The 22,238-nt window shown below is 34.3% G+C and overlaps 1 protein-coding gene and 1 pseudogene across 5 annotated transcripts in view; one reads left to right on the top strand and one right to left on the bottom strand.

Moving 5' to 3' along the window:
- IMMP1L (inner mitochondrial membrane peptidase subunit 1) overlaps window positions 1-22,238 on the top strand; it is a 56,427-nt gene that overhangs the window by 10,953 nt on the left and 23,236 nt on the right. For 4 of the 5 annotated variants that reach the window (XM_037040444.1, XM_037040443.1, XM_037040442.1 and 1 more), the window contains exons 3-4: window positions 18,452-18,585; window positions 20,138-20,226. In XM_037040444.1, coding sequence (XP_036896339.1) covers window positions 18,481-18,585; window positions 20,138-20,226 — 194 coding nt within the window. In that variant the 5' untranslated portion in view covers window positions 18,452-18,480. Of the gene's footprint in view, window positions 1-1,344; window positions 1,485-18,451; window positions 18,586-20,137; window positions 20,227-22,238 lie in introns of all 5 variants that reach the window. The other variant, XM_037040445.1, reaches the window with a different exon arrangement.
- LOC118983196 (cell death activator CIDE-B-like) lies at window positions 807-8,281 on the bottom strand (annotated as a pseudogene).

Here is a 22,238-nt window from a genome sequence, read left to right as displayed (position 1 = left end):
AATTAGGATTATGGAGAGTTAGGCATAGTGATTTGTTTCTTTATTATGAAAATATTGCAATAAAAATTTGAAATGTAGACCAAGAAAATAAAATTGTCAGTAAAAATGAAAAGCTTTTTCTTCCTTCTCTGCAAAAATATATTATTTTAGAAAATATATTGTTTTGAAATTTTTATTGTAAAATAAACATCATATGAAAACATAAATGGACAGTAAAATGAGTAAGTATAAAGCAGACATCCATGTTTCCCAAGGTCATTACCGGTATCTCAGATGCTGTTAATATAATCCTCCTTTTCTTTACAAGTAACCAATGTCTTTATATTTATGGTAATTATTTATAGTATTTTATTACTTTTATATTGTGTATTGCTCAGCAATGTGTACTTTTTGTCTCAAATGTTTATGGAATCATAATGTATTCTTTTTTGCAAACATTTTAATTTGGGGAGGGGAGGGAGGTAAAGTAAGAGAGGGCTATCTATCTTCAGTGTTCTGGGAAGCCCAGGGATTGGAGGAGTTGTAAGGAATGTAGATGGACCAGCAATCATGGTGGGATCAAGATGCGTGGCGACAGGTTTGTGGTCTTTCAGGGTAAGGGGGAGGCTGGAAAACTGGCTGGAAAGGGACAGCGTTCTTCAGGGAAGGGTATAGGCTGGGAATGGAAGGCCTTATGTCGATGGGGCCTATCACAGTGCAGTCAGAGAACAGTAGAGAAGTCAGGTGAGTTATCTAGTTTGCACTACCTGCGTGTCCTCAAACCTGATACTCTCAAGAGGACTTAGTGTGTGTCTCTGGGAACACATCTACGGCCAGAAGCCCAGAGCCTTTCCTGAGGAGGGATGGTGGGGACTCAGCTGCTGCCACTGCCACTGCCACGCCCACTCCATTGCATGATGAAGGGTGGAGGAAATTTCCAGTGATATGTGGCCCAGGCCTTGCAGCAACCTGAAGGTCCAACTAAAGGAACTTCTTTTTTTTTTTAAATTTTATGTATTTATCTTTAGAGGGGAAGGGTTAAGGAGAGAACTATCAATGTATGGTTGCTTCCCATGCGTCCCCTGCTGGGAACTGGCCCACAACCCAGGCGTGTGCCCTGACTGGGAATCGAACTGTGATTCTTTGGTTCACAGGCCCACACTCAATGCACTGAGCTATACCAGCCAGGGCTGAAGGAGCTTCTTAAGTACTCTTTTGGGGCCATGTCCTTGAAAGTCAAAAATCACGAGTAGAGCTATAGATTGTGGCTTTTATGTTCAGGCTGCAAAAGAGGTCTTGAGGGTTTGCTTGTATGTGCTGAATGTAATGAGGATGATGCCCTTGCTGTGCTTGGGCTTCTCACAGGCCAGGCCATATGACAGCACCCATTCTCGATGGGGCTCCCACTGTGTGCCAACTGCAGCACCATCAGGCATGTGTTGCCTTCCAACAGCTGGAAGAAGTCCTTGCTCTCCATGGAGGTGCCATCCTCTTTAGCTCTAATGGTTAGCGGCCCACTCAGCAGCAGGGTCTCCAGGCTTTATCAAAGAGTTCCTGGCAGGTGGGGTGACGGCTGGGGTACCAGGTGACATGGGACTTGGGTGGGTCACCTGGTGAGAGCCACTGTGTACAATTCATGTATTATTTTTTAAAAAGATTTTATTTTTTTATCTTTAGAGGGGAAGAGAAGAAGAGAGGGAGAGAAATATCAATATATGGTTTCCTCTAGTGCGTCCCCTGCTGGGAACTGGCCTGCAACACAGGCATGTGCCCTGACTGGGAATTGAACCATGGTTGTTTGGTTTGCAGGCCTGTGCTCAATTGACCGACCTACACCAGCCAGGCTAACTATATGTATTCGTTCTTCCTTTACTCAGCATTATGTTTCAAAGGTAGTTGTATGTAGTTTTATTTCATTCATTTTCATTATTAGTATTGAGTTGGCTAAAAAATCTGAATGTTTTTTCCACAAAATAAAAGACACATTTTCATTTTTACCAATAACTTTATTGATTTGAATATTTTATATTCAAATATAAAGTATATTGGCTATCTCCCAAATGATGTAACATTGAGTGTTCTCAATTAATGTCTTGATTTGATCATTATCAACTTCAAGTGGTCTACCCAACTCTGGAGCATCCTACAGTGAGAAATCTCCAGCACAAAAGTTTGCAAACCACTTTCTGAAATGTTTGATCAGTCACCATACCTTCTCCATACACTGTACACATCTTTTATTTTTTTGCATTTCAGTTACATTTTTACCTTTCTTTAAATAATAAAGCATAATATACTGAAAATGTTGCATATTTTCTTCCATCTTCAGTATTGAAATGGCTACACAAAAATTCACCAACTGCAGTATTTTTAAGTACACACCCATATGACCGCTACAGTACAGTCTAACAAGGTTGTTTTGAATGAAGTTGAAGACAACTAAGTGTTTCTAGAGCCATGTTATGGAAAAAACAAATGAGTTTTTTTGCCAGCCCCATATATTATTCCTTTGGAATGAATATGGCAATTCATTTATTCTACTATTGGTAGATGTTTGGGTTGTTTCTACAGTTTGTCTGTTATAAATGACATTGCCATGAATGTTCTTTTACATTCCATATGTTTTTTGTATGTGTCATGTAGAAAAAGTCTCATTTTCAGGTTAAAGAGAATTTATTATAGTGGTATTTTAAATTAATTTAAGTGAATGCATGAGAAATTTATTATATCATGAAAGTAACATTAAATATTGGAAAAGATTCTGAAGGGATTAGAGTTTCTTTTACTGTAGACGTTAAATATATAGTAAGGTGCCCTATAATATGTGATAGTTTAAACAAATAGTATATAAATAGTACAGATACAGCCCTGGCTGGGTGGCACCATTGGTTGAGTGTCGTCCTGTACACCGAAAGGTTGTCTGTTAGGTCCCCGGTCAGGGTACATGCTTAGGTTGCGGGTTTGGTTCCCAACCAGGGAGTATACACGAGGTGTCCATCAGTGTTTCTCACCTCAATGCTCTCTTCCTCTTTCCCCCTCCCTTCCCTTCCATCTAAAATCAATAAGCATGTGCTTGGGTGAGGATGAATGGACAAATAAATATATAGATATAATACAGATATAGACATAGGGTCTAACATAGTAACTCTTTGTTTTACTTTATTAGCAGATTTATTGTTTACTGTCATGTCATATTTTCTATTAACAGCTTTACTGATGAAGAAACTAAGGAGGGCTAGAGAGATCGAGTCACTTGAACAAGGTCATTTAGCAAGTTGGAGCTAGAAACCAGACCAACCTGTCCACTTGGCAGCTGTAACTTAAAGAAAACATAGTGAAAAGTGAAATCAGGATATTTTCTTGAGTGTGTCCAGCCATTCAAGTGGAAAATTTGCCTGACTAGTTTTCAAATATTATCAGATATTCTTTTATTAACCAAGAACTGGCTTAGCATAGGGAATGTTATATTTAAAGCCACCCAAATGTTATTGTACTTTATTATGGTTCCTCTTTCAAAAGGCAGCCATAGTATATTCTAACTTTGAGTGAGAATTTTACTTTGAGTAGCCTCATTCATGGGTTATTGTTAATGAATGAAATATTTCTCATCTGTTAATTTTGTAGATGAGTGAATCTTACCCTTTTATGTGCCAAAATTTGTTTGGTAGGAATGTATTTCTAAAAGGCTTCTAAAATCTAAAATTTGCCCTTCTGTTTTTTAAACAAGACAAATAGTATAATTTAAATTCTGTTTTGGTGGCTCAAAGTTGACCTTGTAAACATCAGTCATTTCACAGAATTTATTTGATTTCCTCAGAGACCACTATGCTGTGTAGTTCTCCTAGGTTGTACTAGGCTAATAAACTTTTGTGTTCTGCGGGTACTTGTGATATGTTTTGTTTTGTGTAAACTTTGTTAGGTAATTCTTATTTTTTTCTTTTTGCTGTCTGTGCATTATATTGACTCTAATATTAAAATCAGCATTTGCCTAACACTATATATTGCTTAGGTTGGAGCTTAAGTATGGTTCTTTCCAATTGACTGGCTAAAAGCCTAGAATAGGTGGCAGGTTTTTAAAATTTATTTTGGGGTCCATCTCCAGGCTAGCCAGTTTGTTTGAGAGGACTGAGATTATTTGCAGCTGATTTCTGAATGATTGAAATGAAACGTGGATTGCATTGTAGATGCATTCTCATTCAGGGAATAAAAATTATCATGCACCTCTTTTGTTATGAAACAGTGATACTGAAACTGGATTTACTTAAGGATTCCTTCACGTAGAAAGTCCAGTGGACTTAAGTGGTTGGTTTATTATTTTTTAATTATTTTGTTATTGTTCAATTACAGTTGTATCCATTTACCCCCTACCACTCCTTCCACTCACTCCCCACTCCAACCAAGCCTACCTCCCTCCCTCCCTTGCTTCCACCCTGCCTTTGGTTTTGCCCATGTGTCCTTTATAGTTGTTCCTGAAAACCCTTCCCCTCATTATCCCCTCCACCTCCCTTCTGGTTGTTTTCTAATTAGAAAATATTTGATAGGATGAGCAGTTAAATGAAAACAGTGTATTAGGGGAGACTACCTATTGAAAATGGCAATCATGAAGATGAAACCACCTTTCAAATGATAGCTTCTTAAAGGAAAATATAGAAATAACAGATTTGGTTTCATGATAACATTTAAGTGCTTTAGGAAAATGTTCATTTGAAAGTGAAATGCATTTGAATGCTCACCCATAAACTATTGAAAGTGTTTAAAGAAAATAGTGGAGTGGGGAATGTATTAGTTGTTGGACTGCAGGAGGTTTTGGGGGAGATATGCAATTGCTATTCCAGGACAGTAGGCATCACTGTGATGATCTCCAGTGTCAGAGAGGTGTTTTTATTTTTTTAACACTTTATTTATTTATTTATTTATTAATTAAAAGATTTTATTTATCATTAGAGGGGAAGGGGAGGAGAGAGGGAGAGAAATATCAATGTATGGTTGCTTCTCATGCGTCCTCTGCTGGGAACTGGCCTGCAACCCAGGCATGTGCCCTGACTGGGAATTGAACCACGATTCTCTGGTTCACAGGCCTGTACTCAATCCACTGAGCTACACCAGCCAGGGCAGAGAGGTGTTTTTTAATTTGAAAATTCGTTTGCTCTTAAACTTAATAAATCAACAAATTTTGCATGTGCATTTAGGGAAAAAGAAAAAAAGGGCTTCCTGTGGATTTTTGCAATGAGAACATCTTTCAGAATTTGCTCTATAAACAAAATATCTTAGAGGCTGGAAGAGAGGCATAGCTTTTTTTAGGGCACATCTGAGACCCATGCGTGGTTGAAGTGCAAAATGACCCAACCCACATAAATTGGCGACTCCTAGGAAAAGGACAATGCATTCACACGTTTGTCTCAGTACCAATTATGGGAATGTTTTACAGATATACTTGTGCACTTAAAATATAACATGTATAGGAGTTTTATTTGTAGGGTTTTTTTTTGTAGTAGCAAACTGTTGGAAACACCCCTAGTGTCTACCAATAGGGTACTTGTTAAATGATCTGTGGCATATCTATACTCTATAGCTGTAAAAAAAAAAAAAGAAAGGATGTTCTCTATATGCAGATTTGGGAAGTTTTCAAACATGTTGTTATTTGACAAGAGCAGAGTTCAAACAGTATATTGTAAACTTTGTTCGAAATATGAATATTTAGAGATAGTCATATTTACATAAAGAAAATCTAGAAGAATGTATAAATCTTGTGTGTGGATGGGTGAGGAAAATAGAAGACGGGACTTTTGCTCTATATCTTTCAGATGGTTTTATTTATTTATTTATTCATGTTTTAGGTTTGGAAAAAGGCTTTCATTCAGGGTTAGTTTAATGATAGAGTGTAGGGTTGAAAACTGGGGGGAAGTTAAAATCTGGGGTGCTCTACACATGAGAAGGTTAATAGACAAGGGGAGAGACAGTGTTAGTTTTCAGTGTGAGCTTTAGATGACAGCTGAAACTTACTACTGCGTTACACTTGGTGTGCTCTTATTTCTTTTTATAGCATCAGAACTGTGGTTCTTTTTTTAAAATGATATTTAAATTTTTTATGTTGTTTATTTACAGTTGCCCTGCCCTTTTCCCCTGTTGCTCACCCTTACCGTGTTCTCCCCCTACTCCCACAGTCAATGCCCCATCCCCCTCCGTGCCCATGAGTCCTCTATTTCTGTTCCTTTGCTTGCCCCTTCCTCTTCTTTCCCCGATTACTCCCTCCTGCCTTCACTCAGGGTCACTGTCAGTTTGTTCTTTATTTCAAACTGGTTCCTTTTTGCCCATTTGTTTTGTTGATTAGGTTCCACTTATAGGTGAGATTATATGGTATTTGTCTTCCACTGCCTGGCTTATTTCACTTAACATAATGCTTTCCAATTCCATCCACAATGTCCCAAAGTGTAGGAGTTCTTTATTTCTGCTGTGTAGTATTTTTGAATGTGTGAGTGTGTTATAGTTTTACTGCTTTACTCCCAGAGTTTGGTGGATAGTAAGCACTGAGGAAATATTTTTATATAAATGAACTCTATAATCTTTTGATGATTTTTAAAATCTTATTTCTTAAAGTATCTTTTTGATGTGATAAAAACAGTGTTGTAAATTATATGTTGATTCTAGTATAAAAATAGGGAAAATATTTAAGTGGGATACAATGAGTAGCATGGTTTATCATATCATTATGAAGTTTCACTTTATTGGTATGATATTGATATTAAAGAATGATTATATTTTCTTCATCTGCATTGAAAAATGATAAAAGTTTTCAAGGGATTCCTATTAAATTTGGTAATAAGCTTTCATAATTAACAAATAAAATCTTACAAAGTTTGAGGACAAGGGGAGAAATAGCAAACATATATTCTTTATACTGCCTTTTCTTCTGTGCTACTTTTCCCACATAAGGGCAAAATTTCAAGCCTGAGGCTATTTTAGGAGCTGTTGTAACAGCAGCAACAGCAGCAGCAGAAGCTACTCCTGACACAAAAGCCAGGTATCTGAAAATACGGCATTACAGGTTGAGGAATGGGGAAAGGCGATAGAGTGAAGGGCTGTTGCTCCTCCATTTGTAAGAGTCCAGGAACTTTCTCAGCTATTGAGATGAAAATGTGATTATCCAAATAAGTAGTATCAGAACCTTTAGCTTTTTGTTCCTAAATTTCTTATGAAAAGAATTTTGACCACCTCTGTATATCTCTGTATTTGTGTATAAAACTGCCTTTTTAATGAAAGCTCTATCTACCAAAAATGCATAGATTGCTCAATAAATGTTTTAGAAGCCAAATAACCCCATGCAACCGCACTCAGATAAAAGACATTATCAGCACCCAGAAACACCTTCCTGTTCCCTCCCATGTGCTAAAATAACCACTACCTTCACTGTGAGTGGCATTGTCTTGTTTGTTTCTGTATTTTATTTAGAGAATTTTACAGTCTATTTTTGGTTTCCTTTGCTCAACTTTATTTCTTGAGATTTGCTTACATTGTTGCATGTAGTTGTTCTTTGTTCATTTTCATTGTTGCATTTTATTATATGAGTATTTCACAACTATTTTTTTTATCCATTCTGGTAATTGACATTTGGGTGGTTTCTATATAAAGCTACTAAATAACTTTCTAATACATATCTTGGTTAACATATTTAAGTTTCATTTGTGGATATGTCTAGGAGCAAAATTACTGGATCATAGGCATATATATGTCCAACTTATGTCACCAGTGCCAGTTTCTAACGTGGTCGTACTAGTTTACTTTTCATATGAGAGTTCTCATTGCTCCACATCTTTGTTGACACTGGATCCTTTTCCCACCTGTTTTAGTTTTTAGATTCTGCTGTGGAGAAGTAGTAAACCCGTATTGTTTTACTTTCTAGTTGATGATTAGTCAAACTGAGCACCTTTCATATGTACATTACCTATTTTGTTATTCTCTCTTGAAGTACCTGTTCATTTCTTTTGTCTACTTTTCTGTTGGGCTTTTTCTTTGATTTGTAGATGTTCTTTATATATTTGGAATATGAATCCTTCATTGAAAGTAGGCATTGCAAACCTTTTTCCTACTCAGAGGTTTGCCCTTTCAACCTTTTGATGAACAGATAATTATGACTTTCACGTAGTCTAGTTTGTCATTTTTCACGTAGTCTAGTTTGTCATTTATGTTTAGTGCTTTTTGTCATCACATTTAAGAAATAATTGTCTACTCCAATGATGTTCGGGTCTTTTAAAGTGTTACTGTTTTACCTTTTTAGTTCTGCAGTTTTAGACTCTATTTTCATGTTAGGCTCTGCTTAACATGAAATTTTACTCTGCTTTTTATTTTTTTTATTTTTATTTTTTTTTAAAGATTTTATTTATTTATTTATCTTTAGAGGGGAAGGAGAGAGGGAGAGAAACATCAATGTACGGTTGCCTTTTGTGCGTCCCCTGCTGGGAGTTGGCCTGCAGGGAACCCGCCTGCAACCCAGGCATGTGCCCTGACTGGGAATCGAACCGCGATCCTCTGGTTCACAGGCCCGCACTCAATCCACTGAGCCACACCAGCCAGGGCTACTCTGCTTTTAAGAATCAAGAATCTATATCTTTAGATAGAAAAATGAGGTGGATTTATGTTAATGATGTATTCGTTATTATTTGCTTTTTGCAAAATACCCCTTAAGAAAACAGTGTATTTATTTATGTTTGCTTCAATGTCAGCTTTAATGTACTGCTTTGTTTATGTTGTTTGCCTTTAAGAAGAGTCTACTAGATTTTTTAGGGAGGAATTTCTGGGGTGGAAAAAGAAATGTTATGATTTTCAAAATTTTTAATAATACTAGTATTCATAAAAATTTTTATCCATGAAATATAAAATTTGATGAAGTATTTACAGGCATACTCCCAGTTGCCTCATTTTACTTTATTAAAGTTTAGGATATTTAATTGAGAAAAAAATTAGGTTTTAATTTTTGAGTAGGTTTTCCTGTGAGCATCCATTTGTGTATAAGTTGTGAACTTTCATAAGGTCTTCAGTGATACTTTTTATTATTCAGAAATATATGAGACATGATCTGATTATGTGCTATTATATATTTGTAGTGCCAAAAAGTGTTTATATATTTCCTGGTATTTTAGTTTTTATCTTGTCAGTAATGTGTATTACTAACTTATTGTATTTTGTAATTTTACATTTATATTTCTTAATGAGAGCAATTGCCTATTTAAAAATGTGTTTTATCTCTGATCACAGCACTGAAATTATAGTAAGGTGATTGTACTTAAATCTTAGCTAAGCACTTAGATATTTTTCACTTGTCATCTACATTTCTTAGTCTAAATCATCAGATTAAATGATATTTTATCTTGTCTTTTATTTTAATTCATGCATTTAAAAACTAAAATTCAGATAAAAGATAGTTTCAAAATAAATTCAGTATATTATTTATGAGTGGAGCAACACATTAACATTGGGTTCACAATAGATCATATCGCTTTTATTCCGTCTTACAAGCTTAGCAGCACAAACAGAATAATCAACATATGATTTGGCTGTCATCTGCTGAACAGAAACCAGAGATCACAAGGAGGTTTTCCCTAGCTGTGGTGATGGCCTTTTTGTTCCAAGCCCCCATCTGGGAGGGCCATGGTGTGTTATCATATGGAACGCGAGGTTTTCTGTAATCTGCTTAGCTGCACTGCAGTTTGAATCTTCATTCCATGTTTGTGTAATTTATAATTTTAATGAGACCATGGCTCTTGTGGGCTTTGAAATATATTAAAAGCTCTTTTGTGCATATGCTTTTGTTCTTGCTTAATAGGCTCAGTGTATTTAAAACTGATGAATTTTTATTCATGAATTTGGATGTCTGGGGATTAACTTAGACTGAATATCATTGCTCTCATATATGGATGGTTAGAAAGTTTTTTTTATTGTCATTGTTTTGTTTTTATGTGATTGTGTGTCTGTGTGTATATGTGATGCTTGTAACCAGAAAAGGAAAGAAACACGTGATTTTAAAAGGGTAGGAAAAAGTGGCATGGCTAGGTTTTAAAGGACTGACTTAGATATTGTCCACTTTATTTATTGATTCTCATATTTTTTCTTTAGCCTTAATGTTTTAGATAAATATTATAAAGGGATAATTATGAAAAGCAATTTTTAAATGAGTTAAATATTTATATACTATTGTTTATATTGAATATTCCAATGTTTGACAAAGATAGACCTTATATTTTAATTATATAATATCAATTTTCTGTGGTCATGCTAAATCTACCATTAACTTCTTTTAATTGAATTATGAATATATTTTATGTTTTAACTCTTTACAGTTTTCCTCCTTTTTGTAAAACTTTTGTTAATGAATTTTTTCAAACCTACATTGATGGCTAATGAGAAGACTAATGGAAAAGCAGCTTTCTAATAATTTATAAAATGGACCCTTTTCCAAATGTTTTTATTATGCTAAAATTCTGAAATAAATGCTTCTCATCTCTATAGTTAATTACTTATGGTGCTTTTTAAATTTTGAATATAAATACTTCTGTAGCACCTTAGAAAAAACTCATGGTCCTTGCTAAATCCAGACATGTTTTTTGAAGTTGCTGTTTTTTAAACTCAATAGTCCTCACCAGTCTTTTATGAAGTTGCCCAAGGTGAACTTTTTCCAAAAGCCAATACTTACTAAAGTGTTTTTGTAAGTGTGAAACATTATTCTTTTTTGGTACATGATGGTCAGCAATTTGTCTGGTCCCTTCTTCTTCATTACTGCCCTGCAGCTAAAAATATGAATTAGACTAAAAAGACTGCTTTTTGTTCTTTCTTTACTAAGCTTATCTATCAGATTTGACACTGGAATGTCTGTTCTTCCATAATAGCTCTCTGCTTTAGTTTCTGTCCAGATGAAATATGAGAGTCATATATGTATATATATATATGTATATATATGTGTATATGTATATTATGTATTTTTATTTAACTCATACTATCTAGATTGTTATATTTTCAACACATAATCAATATAAAATGTTTTACTTTTTCTTTGTAGTAAGTCTTCAAAATGAAGTGTATATTTTATCCTTACAATACCTCTCAGTTTGGAGTAGTCACATTTCCAGTGTTCAATAGCCGTGTGTAGCTAGTGGCTACTTTATTGAATAGTACAGCTCTAAAGTATTACATATAAATGTCATAACAGACATATATATTTTCTTGCATCCCTCATTATTTTTCTAGTAGTATCCTAATCAAGGTAATCAAAGAGTATTCCTGTACTATATAGTTGAAGTTACACACTGTTTTTTGTAACTCTACCACTTACACTATTGGTAGACATCTTCCTGTTTAACATACAGAATCAGAATTATGTCACTGACTCCTGAGTACTTAGCAGATATTGTATAGCTATGCTTATGGATAGTCTGATGACAAAGAGATAATGGCTAATATAAGGGATGCAGTATGTTCCTTAGCAATTGTGGGCAAATAGAACTTGTCAAATAAGTCCTATTTCAAATATACCAACAAGCTTAGTTTTACAAGAATTGCATGTCAAATCTTAGTACTTTTTAAAGAAATATAAACTTGAGAATTCCTCTTTGCCTTCTTAGAACTATTCTCTATCAGCATTTGTGTCCATGGTATTAATGTCTTTTTTCATGTTTGCTAAGAGCTGGTATAGCTTTAAACTTAGAAGAAAAAAGCTGAACATAAAGTATTGTTTTCTAAATATCTCCAGGGTTTTATGCATTTTAAGTGTTCTGTATATATTCCAATATAAGGAGAAGTTATTTCACTAAGTACTTCAAAAACATATAGGTAAAAATTCTAAAACTTTGAATTATAAATGATTTGAATTTACTCAAGTATCTGAAAGTATAAAATGCTCAAGGTGCTTTGTATAAAGTACTACTTCTGTACTTTATGAAAAGTAGAGATCTTCTTATATGTAATTGACTTTTTTGCTCAAGAATGATTTAGAGAGAAAAATGATGTGCTCATGAGATCTCTGAATTTTTCATATTTTCTAAATTTTGAGGGAATTGAGCTTATTCATATGTAATCTAATTTATACAGATATTGGCTGATGCATGTTGTATTCTTTTAGTCACTTAAATTTTTATTGACTTCTCTCTGCGACTTCTGCATTTAAAGTGTTGGCACAAAATGTTAAACTGTTCTTTAAACAATACCTCTAGTTTCTTGGAGCTGATAAATCCATCCATTGATTTCCTAATTTTATTATGTACACAGTGAATTGTAATCCAAGATTACAGCAAACAAGATGTTAATTTTGAGCCATAATCTATGTACATTTCAATTACAGAGCATGATTGTTACTGAAGCACAGAATAAAAAGGAATAACATTTGTGCTATCCTCACAGGAGCTGTCAATAAAAGATGTAATAGGGGATTTAGGAATCTGGAAATGGCCAACTAATTTATGTGAATCTATTTTATTTCAGCTAGAAAGACCAAGCTCGTTTTCGTCTGTACTGCATATTGCAGAGCACAGGCTGGCTATAGAAAAGCAGACGGCTGCATATGGATAGTCCCTTGATATCATTCACTTGCTGTGTAATCTTATTATGCAAAGTTCTAATCTTCACCTAGAATGAATGCCTCTGGGTCAGAATATAGTCATATCAGGGTTTTTGAGGTCATGTTTTGTGATCCTTAGCTTATTCTTCTAAGTAGGGCTGGGATTTAAAGGGTATTCCCCAGACTCTGGCAAAGATAGACAGCAGAACCTGCTGCCTCTTTGGAAGACAAGACCAACATGAGGTCCCTGGTAGGATTAAACTTGATTTGTAGCTGTAGGATTTTTTAACAGATGTATTATTGGACAGGGAATAGGGGGCCACCAGCACAGCAAAATTGAATCACGACTGGCATTCTCAGGGAGTTTGCTGCCTGCTAAAACAGCAGCTGCATGTGGATTTGACTTCTTTCAGGTGAAGCGACTTCCAGTCATTTGGAAAGGATGGGATGAAAAGGAACCTTGGTGATAATTTTGATGTCTGCAAGATTTAGTACCAGTGTAATGGGATTATCGGTAACACCTTCACTGCAGAAAAAGCCACCTGGCGCTGTAACTGGCAGCGACTGAGAACTAATCCTTTCCCATCTCTTGGATGTCATTCATGAAGCTGAAAGCGATTTCTATCCTAATGGTGATTAATTTTATACACAACTAACAAATCAGGTGATCAAGGCAAAGAAAGTGCTTTTTATTAATTATTTAAAATATGGGGCCTTAGCTATTTGACTTATAAAATATGTAAGACATATACACTATAAACGATGTATGACTTAAATTTATTTAAATGTTCAGTTTGAAAAGTTGATTAATAATGTCTTTTATAGCTTTTTTCATTTGAGTGATATATATTCGCTATTGGAGAAGCTTTATATTTGAGATTAAATATTAAATATTTTAGTGTTTTGGATATAAAGCCATTATCAGTAAATTAAATAAAATATTTATAGGTATAAGGAATCGGAATACTTTGTCATACATTTTACCTGTTTACAACTGCTGTGATTCCTGCTATTTAAATATTTTTCGTGAGTAAAATATTAAATGATATAAAATATAGACACATTTTTTATAATTATGGTAATGCTAGCTTATACTGTTGACAAAAAGGGTTTTTTATGAAAGTGTAGGGTCTTAATATGTAAAAGTCATAACATAATGTTAATACCATATAGGCATTTTTTTAAAATCAGAAATTCTTAGTTAAAGTTTTCCTTTAGAAGATGGGATTTACTTATTTGCTCTGGAATCATATATTAGTTAATTGGGGTTTATTTTTTTAAGCATTTTATTTCAACTAAAAACTTTATCAAGTACTTTGTTTAGAGATGTTCATTATTTTAATATTCTTCATTTTTGTGGTCCAGAATAACAGGAGAGAAAATGAAGTGAAATTATCCCATCAGTCACCCAAACAGGATGCCACAAAACTGCCAAGACTAGAAAAGATAATTAGTGTTGTCAGTGTTATGATCCTAGAGTACTTACTTTTAAAATATTTATTCATAGAACTTGATTTTTATCTTACTGTGTTTTTTAATTTAGTAGCTTTGTCTTTAAAAAATAGATTAGAAAACCTTGATCGTGTTTTAAAACTCTTAAATCTTAACTAAATGTAAGTGACAAGTATTTTTGAAATTATAATAACTAAAATATAATCATGCATTATATACGATATATTGATTTATGTATAGCCTCTGTTTACATATAGTACATTTTATTCTTTTTTATGTGAAGTCTTTATTAGGAACATCAACAAATGAAATATAATAAAGTTTATATAGCACTCTTTGGTCAGACCTACCTAGCAAACTTGTCATTCTTCATGGATTTTATTTTAATGGCATCTGAACTATTATATTCCAAAATGTGTTTCTTCATTTGTTGTCACATTTAAAATGAATTAATGAGAAAACTTAATATTTTTGGTGAATTGCATTACATTAATTTAAAAAGAATTTTTAAATTTTCTAATAGTATTTTTGCTGTTGGAAACACTGTTTACTTAAAATTGCATTATCATAATGAAAAGATCTGTCGATGAAATAAGTAGTCTGAAATCCTTCTTTTGGCCCTGAACAGGTACCTCAGTTGGTTAGAGCATCGCCCCAATATGCCAAGACTGCATTTGATCCCCAGTCAGGGCGTATACCAGAAGCAACCAATGAAGCATAAATAAAGAGAACAACAAAATGATGTTTGTCCCTCTCTCAAATCAATAAACAAAATCTTTCTTTTATTCTCAGAATATAATTACTCTTACTTTAAATATAAAATATTTGGTTTATATGTAGTTTTGAATTATTTTGCCTGGCAATGTATTTCCTCAGGTTAACTTTCTAAGGTAGTTAACCGTATTATACTTATTTTTTTTTAAGTAGCTTTCCTTTCAAAACAAAATTTGTCTTAAAGCTTTTATTAAACATGATCATGATTCACTTTTCTACTTTTTATTCACTTGGTTACTGAATGGCTCTGGAGAGTGTTTTTTCCTTCTCCATCCTGGGCATTATTCTTATATGATTAGAGATGGTTATTTCATTTGGAAAGTCCCAAATAAATTCATATTAATTAAATTCATTATAAACATAAAGTCTTCTCAATGATATACATTCTTTTCAGATAAATGTAGGTCACTTGACTTTAATACCTTATTGATAACATAAATTTTACTTATCTCTAAAAACTACAAATATTAACTTTCTCTGTCACTGTATTTTCCTGTGTATAATGTGCACCCATGTTTTGGCCCAAACTTCCAGGGGAAAAAGTCTTTCATTTTACAGTATATAGAAAGAGAATTAGTACTACCCATGTATAATGCACATCCTATTTCTCCTTCAAAAATTGGGGCAAAAAAGTTGCACATTATACAAGGCAAAATACGGTACATAAACGACTCCTGATGGCATCAGCAAGAGTTAAGGGAGGTATTTTTAGAGATAAGAGAAAGAGATAAAGGGTAAGAAACTAGAAGAGAAATTTTTATTTTAAGAAAGGAGTAAGTTAGGTGTAACAAAATAGCAGGGTGTGAATCATAGCAAGTCTTGATTTAGAGATGATAAACTCTTTTTTCTCCTCTGGTAATGTCTGAGACCTGGTATCATATCGAGAGCCATTCATGAACTGTAGACTGGCACCTTGACAGCTAGTCAGTGATAATGCTAAATGATACCTCTTCATGTTAGTGCATATCCTTCAACTATTGCTCATACAACTTGTATATTGTCCTGAAACACAGGGATTATGTAGCCTTAGGGGCATTATTAGTGGAGATGAATGAAATGGTTTTAGTATTTCACTGGAGGCTGGTAGTTGATTATATTAAAAGTAGTGACTGCTCATGCTTTCTAAACATAAAAATGTGTTTGTGTTTTGGTTTTGGGTATATGTAAAAAGTTAACCTCAGAAAATAACATTGTGTTTTTTAAATTATTGAAATATTCGCATTATAAAATTTAATGACAATTTATAGAATTATCTTAAACTTAACATTCAGTTTAAAATAATGGTTAAATTTTGTTAAATTTGTGTAAGTGTTTAATATATCTCAGTGCTCTCAAATAGCAGCACAAAGTTTTTTACTGGCTTTCCTTTCTGGGAGCTCATTAAAACTGCAGATTCTGCAGCCTTGCTCCCCTGTAGCTCTCTGATGGGAGCCTGGGAATTTGGATTTTGAATTCAGTTCTCAGGTTATTTTGATGCTACAGTCACATTTAAAACACTATTTACTGCTTTAAACCTTGAAGTGATGGCAGTTATTTCCTCTGGCAATGACTCAAAATAAATAGTTTTAAATACTGTAAAATCTTCATAGGTTATGGGGATCAGAGCTCCTTGAATTTACAGTTCTAGAAAATAAAAATATATCCTCTACACAAGTCTTACACTAGATTTAACATTATAGGTTTGAACAATTCATGAGCAGCCCTGAAGGTGATTTTGAAATGGCAGGATTTTGAATTGCTCTGATAGAGAGGCTGCTGTGTGAGTGAATTATTTAGCTATTGAGCAGAGTACATCACTCAGCATCCGTGTCTTAATGAGTCTTTGTTGTTCTCTCCTAGCTAGTCACAATAACTTCCATTCAGGGTCTGAAATGGACATGTATCTCTCAGTTACTTTGTGTGTATCATTATATGAGAAACTGTATTTTGCGCAGGTATTCTTGAACTTGAGAAATCATGGAAGTCTCAGGAATATCCTAACTGCTGCTTTTTCCTTGTCCAATCGAAGATCTATGTAGCAAAAAGTAGGATGTTGGGATTTGTCTTCTGCTTCACATCTACTTCTCTCTCCTCACCTTTTCTTAATATAAACATTTCTTTAAATGCTAATATAGTGACTAATTGTCCCTCTCATTAAAATAAAAATCAGTTTGGCTGCTTATAATCAAAAATGAATGAATTTCTATAAGCTAGTTTTTTTCAATTAATATTGACATTGCATTTTTTCCCTGTTTCTGAGACAAAATGCTTTATCCTCTTTTAAAGGAATTACAGCCCTGACTGGTGTGGCTCAGTGGGTTAGGCATTGTCCCACAAACCTGAGGGTCACTGGTTCACTTCCTGGTCAGGGAACATGCCTGGGCTGCAGGCGTAGTCCCTGCTTGGGGGCGTGCTAGAGGCAACCAATCCATGCTTCTCTTGCACACTGATGTTGCTCTCTCTTTCTCCACCCCCCTCTCCAAGCATAAATAAATAAAATCTTAAAAGATAAATAAATAAAAGGTATTCCAGACCTGAACTATCCTGTGAATGTTCGCTTTGTGGCTTGGGGTATTCTGAAATCACTTCGTCAACATCAAAAGACGGATAGATCTAAATCAAGCACTGTCCTAGAAACTATCCTAGAAGTGGCTAAGGATGGAGAAATGTCTAGTTTCTAGTGTTCACTCTGCTTGATCTTTTTAGCTAGTTTTAACATCAGTCCAATCTCGCTCTTTCCCATGCCTGTTTTACAGTTTCCAACACATGTATTTTCATGGAGTAGCTGTCGAGAATAGCAGGGGCTTTAGAGTCCCCGCTGCCTCATGCTGAGTTCTGACTGTTGCCTGTGAACTGTGTGATTTTGAAGAGTTCCTTAACCCCTCTCTCCCTCAGTTTCTTTACCTATAAATAAGATACCTAAGTTATTACAGGGTTATTATAAGAATTAAATGTGTTGATGTAATTAGAACAGTGCCGAGCAGATAGCAAGAACTACTATTTAAGTATTTGCTATTATTGTCGTTGCTGTTACTTTGGTTGGTGTTTGAGGATTTTTTGTGTGTCTTGAAAGAAGCTATTGTCATTTACATCCCAAATAGTGTTCTCTAACTTTATGCTAGAAAGTTAGAAATCTGAATGTAACTCTATAACTTACAAAGCACGTATGTGAATATGTTATTGAATTTGATTCCCAGATCCATTCTGTGAGATATTTCCATTGTATGGAGGCCCAGAGAAGCGATTACTTGACAGTCACACACAAATTAATGAAAGAACCAATTTAATACTTGAATTTCCGCATACCTAGTCTAGTGCTTTCTCCTTTATATCCTATCGTATGACAAGAACTGCTGTGGTATAGAAGGGAACAAGATGAAAAACTATTATTAGTACTTTGAAAGAGTTAATATTTTTCCATAGGTATCTGCCTTTCATAGGATATGAAAGGAGACAGACAAATTCAGAGTCTCCTAGTTATCTTCTTTATGTATAAACTCAGTGATAGTTGGATATAATTTTTTACAGTGCATCAAAATACTAAGTGGCTATAATTTGTCATTTAAAATATCTTTAGCACAAATCAAAATAAGCCGTTGTTTTTCTGCATCAAACTGTACATTTAGCACATTTTGGGTGATTATAAAATATTTTAAAGTAGAGCTATTTCTTAATGACTTAAAAATGGTAGTGTTCATGAAACTTTAAAAAATTTATCATCAGGCCAATGGTGACAGAGTCTACGTAGAGCTATGCTTCGTGGTATTCTGGGAAAAACCTTTCGACTTGTTGGCTACACTATCCAGTATGGCTGTATAGCTCATTGTGCTTTTGAATACGTTGGTGGTGTTGTCATGGTAAGTTTTTACATTCAAGAAAATAATCATTTTAAATGTGTACTTTTTTTAAATTGAAGGAAAATGAGTTTTTCCCTTTACTATATAATATTGAAGTTATTGATTTAATGGATAAAGTTTGACTTAAAACATAATATCTTTGTAAATTTTAGATGTAAGAGACTGTATTTGTATTCTGTTTCTGACAAAGCACAAAAGACCCCATTAATACTCTAAGAATAATAGTTTTTACTGTATATTTAATGCTAAAACGTTCCAGGATATATGCAATGTTTCATACTTATTAACACATTTAATTTTACACTCTATGAGATACTTATTAGAAATCCACTGTACATATGATGAGACAGAAGCTCAGAAAGCTTAAATAACTTGCTCTAGATGCCAGTTAGTAAATAGACTGGAAATTTTAACACAGATTCCTCCAGATTTCAGAACACCTAGTCTTAACCATTGTGTTTAAATGTCATTAAAACAAATGATTACTCTCACTGGTGTCAGTATTAAAATATTAAGGATGTTCCCCACAAGTGATTTTTTAAAACTATTGCATGATGAATCTGTCAACCATGACTATACTCACCTTTTTCATATAAATGAAGTCACTGATTGAATTTCAAGTCAGTGTTTTTGTTGTTGTTGTTGATGTTGCTATTATCAGGTTTACCCTAGAAGATTCAGTCATACAACCTCAAGTTGAGCTGGAATAATGCAAATAAATGTATTTAACTGCAACTCCCCTCTTTGATTTTTTAAATTTCCAATGGGCTATAGAGGTAGTAAACATAAACTTTCATTGTGTTATTATTTTCTGCCTGGATAGGAAGACTTGAGTAAAAATCATTTACATGTAATTGGAGAAATAGAGACTGTTGTGTTTAGACTTTTTAAGGTAACAATGATCATTTATTACAGTTTTGAGGTATATATGGAGATTATCTTTTAAGGCATACTACTGTGACGTCTTAAAGTACATCTTATTATGCCAGTATTTTTCAGTATAAAATATGTTACAGCCCCATCAATGAGTAAGCTGTTCTCATAGAAGAGAAGGAAAGGCATCAGCTCACTGAGAATATATGAAACCATCTAATAAATCAACATCATGGGCACTCAATATTTGACAGTAATAATAAATAAATAAATAATAAATAAATAAAGCATTCCTCTATTCATTCAGCGTGTGTTTTGATCAGTTTTACACCAAACTGTTCTTGACCTTGGTTATAAAGTTGGCAACACGAGAGACAACGTCCCTGGCCTCAATAGTTTACTTTCTACAGAATGGCCAAAATTTGCAAACATAGGTAATTATTTTATTCACATATTATAATGTATTATCAATAGGCCATTTTTAATATATTTGCCCACGTTTCCCAACTTGGGGGCCACTCTGCAGAGTTGAACTTACGTGGGAGCTGCTCCTATCTTATGAGGCATCTTCTAAGCTGGAAGAATATTTGCTTGATTTCTCTCTTTTAAGCCTGCACAGATGATTTATGTTATATTTAAAAAGATTTTCAACTTAAATTACAAAATTATCTCTTTTCAGTGTTCTGGACCATCAATGGAGCCTACAATTCAAAATTCAGATATTGTGTTTGCAGAAAATCTTAGTCGACATTTTCATGGTATCCAAAGGTATATCAGTCATAGATTTGTTATGTTTATGGTGAAAACACACACACTCACTGTGTCTTTTCTGCAGTTTCTTAGCTTTAGCTAAGAACTCTTTAATAAAGACAAAAGAGTGACAAACTAGATAAAGTTCTCTCTCAGTTTGAGAAAATTTTAATAGTTTCTCCAGCATGCATGGTTTCTTGGGTGATTACATCCTTCCCATCATTGTCTACCATAGATAGCAGGTGCTTTTTTATGTACAGTCAACCCTACCTTATTGTTTTCTTTTGGCGGGGAAGGGGTGGGGATGGCTAGAATGTTTTGAGTCAAGAACCAGATAGTTAGGGACTACTTTACATACCCACATCATTGATTTGGTTTCTAAATGTTTAAAATAACCCTATTTCTGTTGACGACTGTCTTATTTTCCGTAGCCTATGATGAGCACTTGATGCTTTTTAAACTATAACATTATAGTGGGGGTGAGGAATCTTCTCTGCCATTCGTCTTCTGATTCGTTAAGATGAAAAACTCCTTGGCAAATATGGTCTGCCACTAAATCTTATTTAAAGCCTATTTTAAATAGTGTTTACAATTCTCTAATACTATTTACTCTAGTTAATTCCATGAGTATTCTTTCTGAGTGCATGTCATGCATTAAAAATTTTGTATATTTTCTAAAGGACACCTCTCTGGTGCCCTAAAATTTGGGGTCCATTGGTTTTTCATAACTCTGAAAAAATAAATTTATACCAGATATCCTCTCCAGTAGCTACAAATTTGACTCAATCTAGCTAGTATTTAGCTTATGGCAAAAGTAGGTTTGGACACTCTGCTCTCATTGACCTTTTCTCTAGTGTGTTTCTTGCATATACTGATCTTACCAGCTTAGATTCTGTACAAAGAAACTATATTTTGGTCAAGCTCTATGGTCTAGTGTGGTGCGTAGGTAATCCTTCCTTAGATCTTTCACCCACAACAATGTCAAGATATCTACTAAATATATATATGGGGTTTTAAAATAAAATTTGCACCCTGGCTGGTGTAGCTCAGTGGATTGAGCACGGGCCTGTGAAGCAAAGGGTCGCTGGTTCGATTTTCAGTCAGGGCACATGCCTGGGTTGTGGGCCAGGTCCCCAGTGCGGGACACATGGGAGGCAACCACACATTGATGTTTCTCTCCCATTCTTTCTCCTTCCCTTCCCCTCTCTCTAAAAATAAATATATAAATATTTAAAAAAATAAAGCTTGCATCAGAGGTTGTGTTCTAGCTTCTTTTTAACTTAATCAAAATATCGTAATAAGGTCTTTAGATTAATTAGAAACCTAGCCTCACTGTAGCAGGAAGACAAGTTTATGCTTTCCATGCTGATAACCTGACTTTGCTCTCCTACCTAGTTCTTGAGCTTCCTTAACAAGGAGCTGACCTTGTTGGCTAAATAGTTTTTGAATGAATAGCTCAACATTGTATCTCTTTTATGGATACCTTGCATTCAGATGGGTAATACTGTACAAATAACTACATTCAGGCAATTAATGGTTCTTTAAGGGTTTCATTTTGTATTCTATTAATTCAGGGGTCTATTAGATTGAAAAACAGCTCAAAATTTGGCATTTTTATGAGACATACCTAAGTAACTTTTACAACCAAGGTAGTCAGTTGGTAATTACTATTTTAAACATATTACTGTCCTAAGTATTCTTTCTTTTTTTAAAATATATTTTATTGATTATACCATTACAGTTGTTGTTCTATTCCCCCCTTCATTCCCCTCCACCCTGCCCACCCCTTCCCCCACCATTCCCCCCCTTTAATTTATGACAACATGTCTCAAGTTCTTTAGATTCTATATTTCCCCTACTATTCTTGCCCTCCCCCCTATCTTTTTCTACTTACTGTCTATACTATTTTCTGTACCTTCTCCCCCCTTCTCCTCCTCCCATTCCCCTGTTGCTAATACTCCATATGTTCTTCATTTCTATGGTTCTGCTCCTGATCTAGCTGTCCTCTTGGTTTGCTTTTGTTTTAGGTG

The sequence above is a fragment of the Sturnira hondurensis genome, unplaced genomic scaffold, assembly GCF_014824575.4.
Source record: "Sturnira hondurensis isolate 20B ecotype Veracruz unplaced genomic scaffold, ASM1482457v3 Scaffold0002638, whole genome shotgun sequence".
NCBI classification, from domain to species: domain Eukaryota; kingdom Metazoa; phylum Chordata; class Mammalia; order Chiroptera; family Phyllostomidae; genus Sturnira; species Sturnira hondurensis.
The sequence above is the reverse complement of the archived record's forward strand: the minus strand, read 5'-3'. Positions and strand labels throughout refer to the sequence as shown.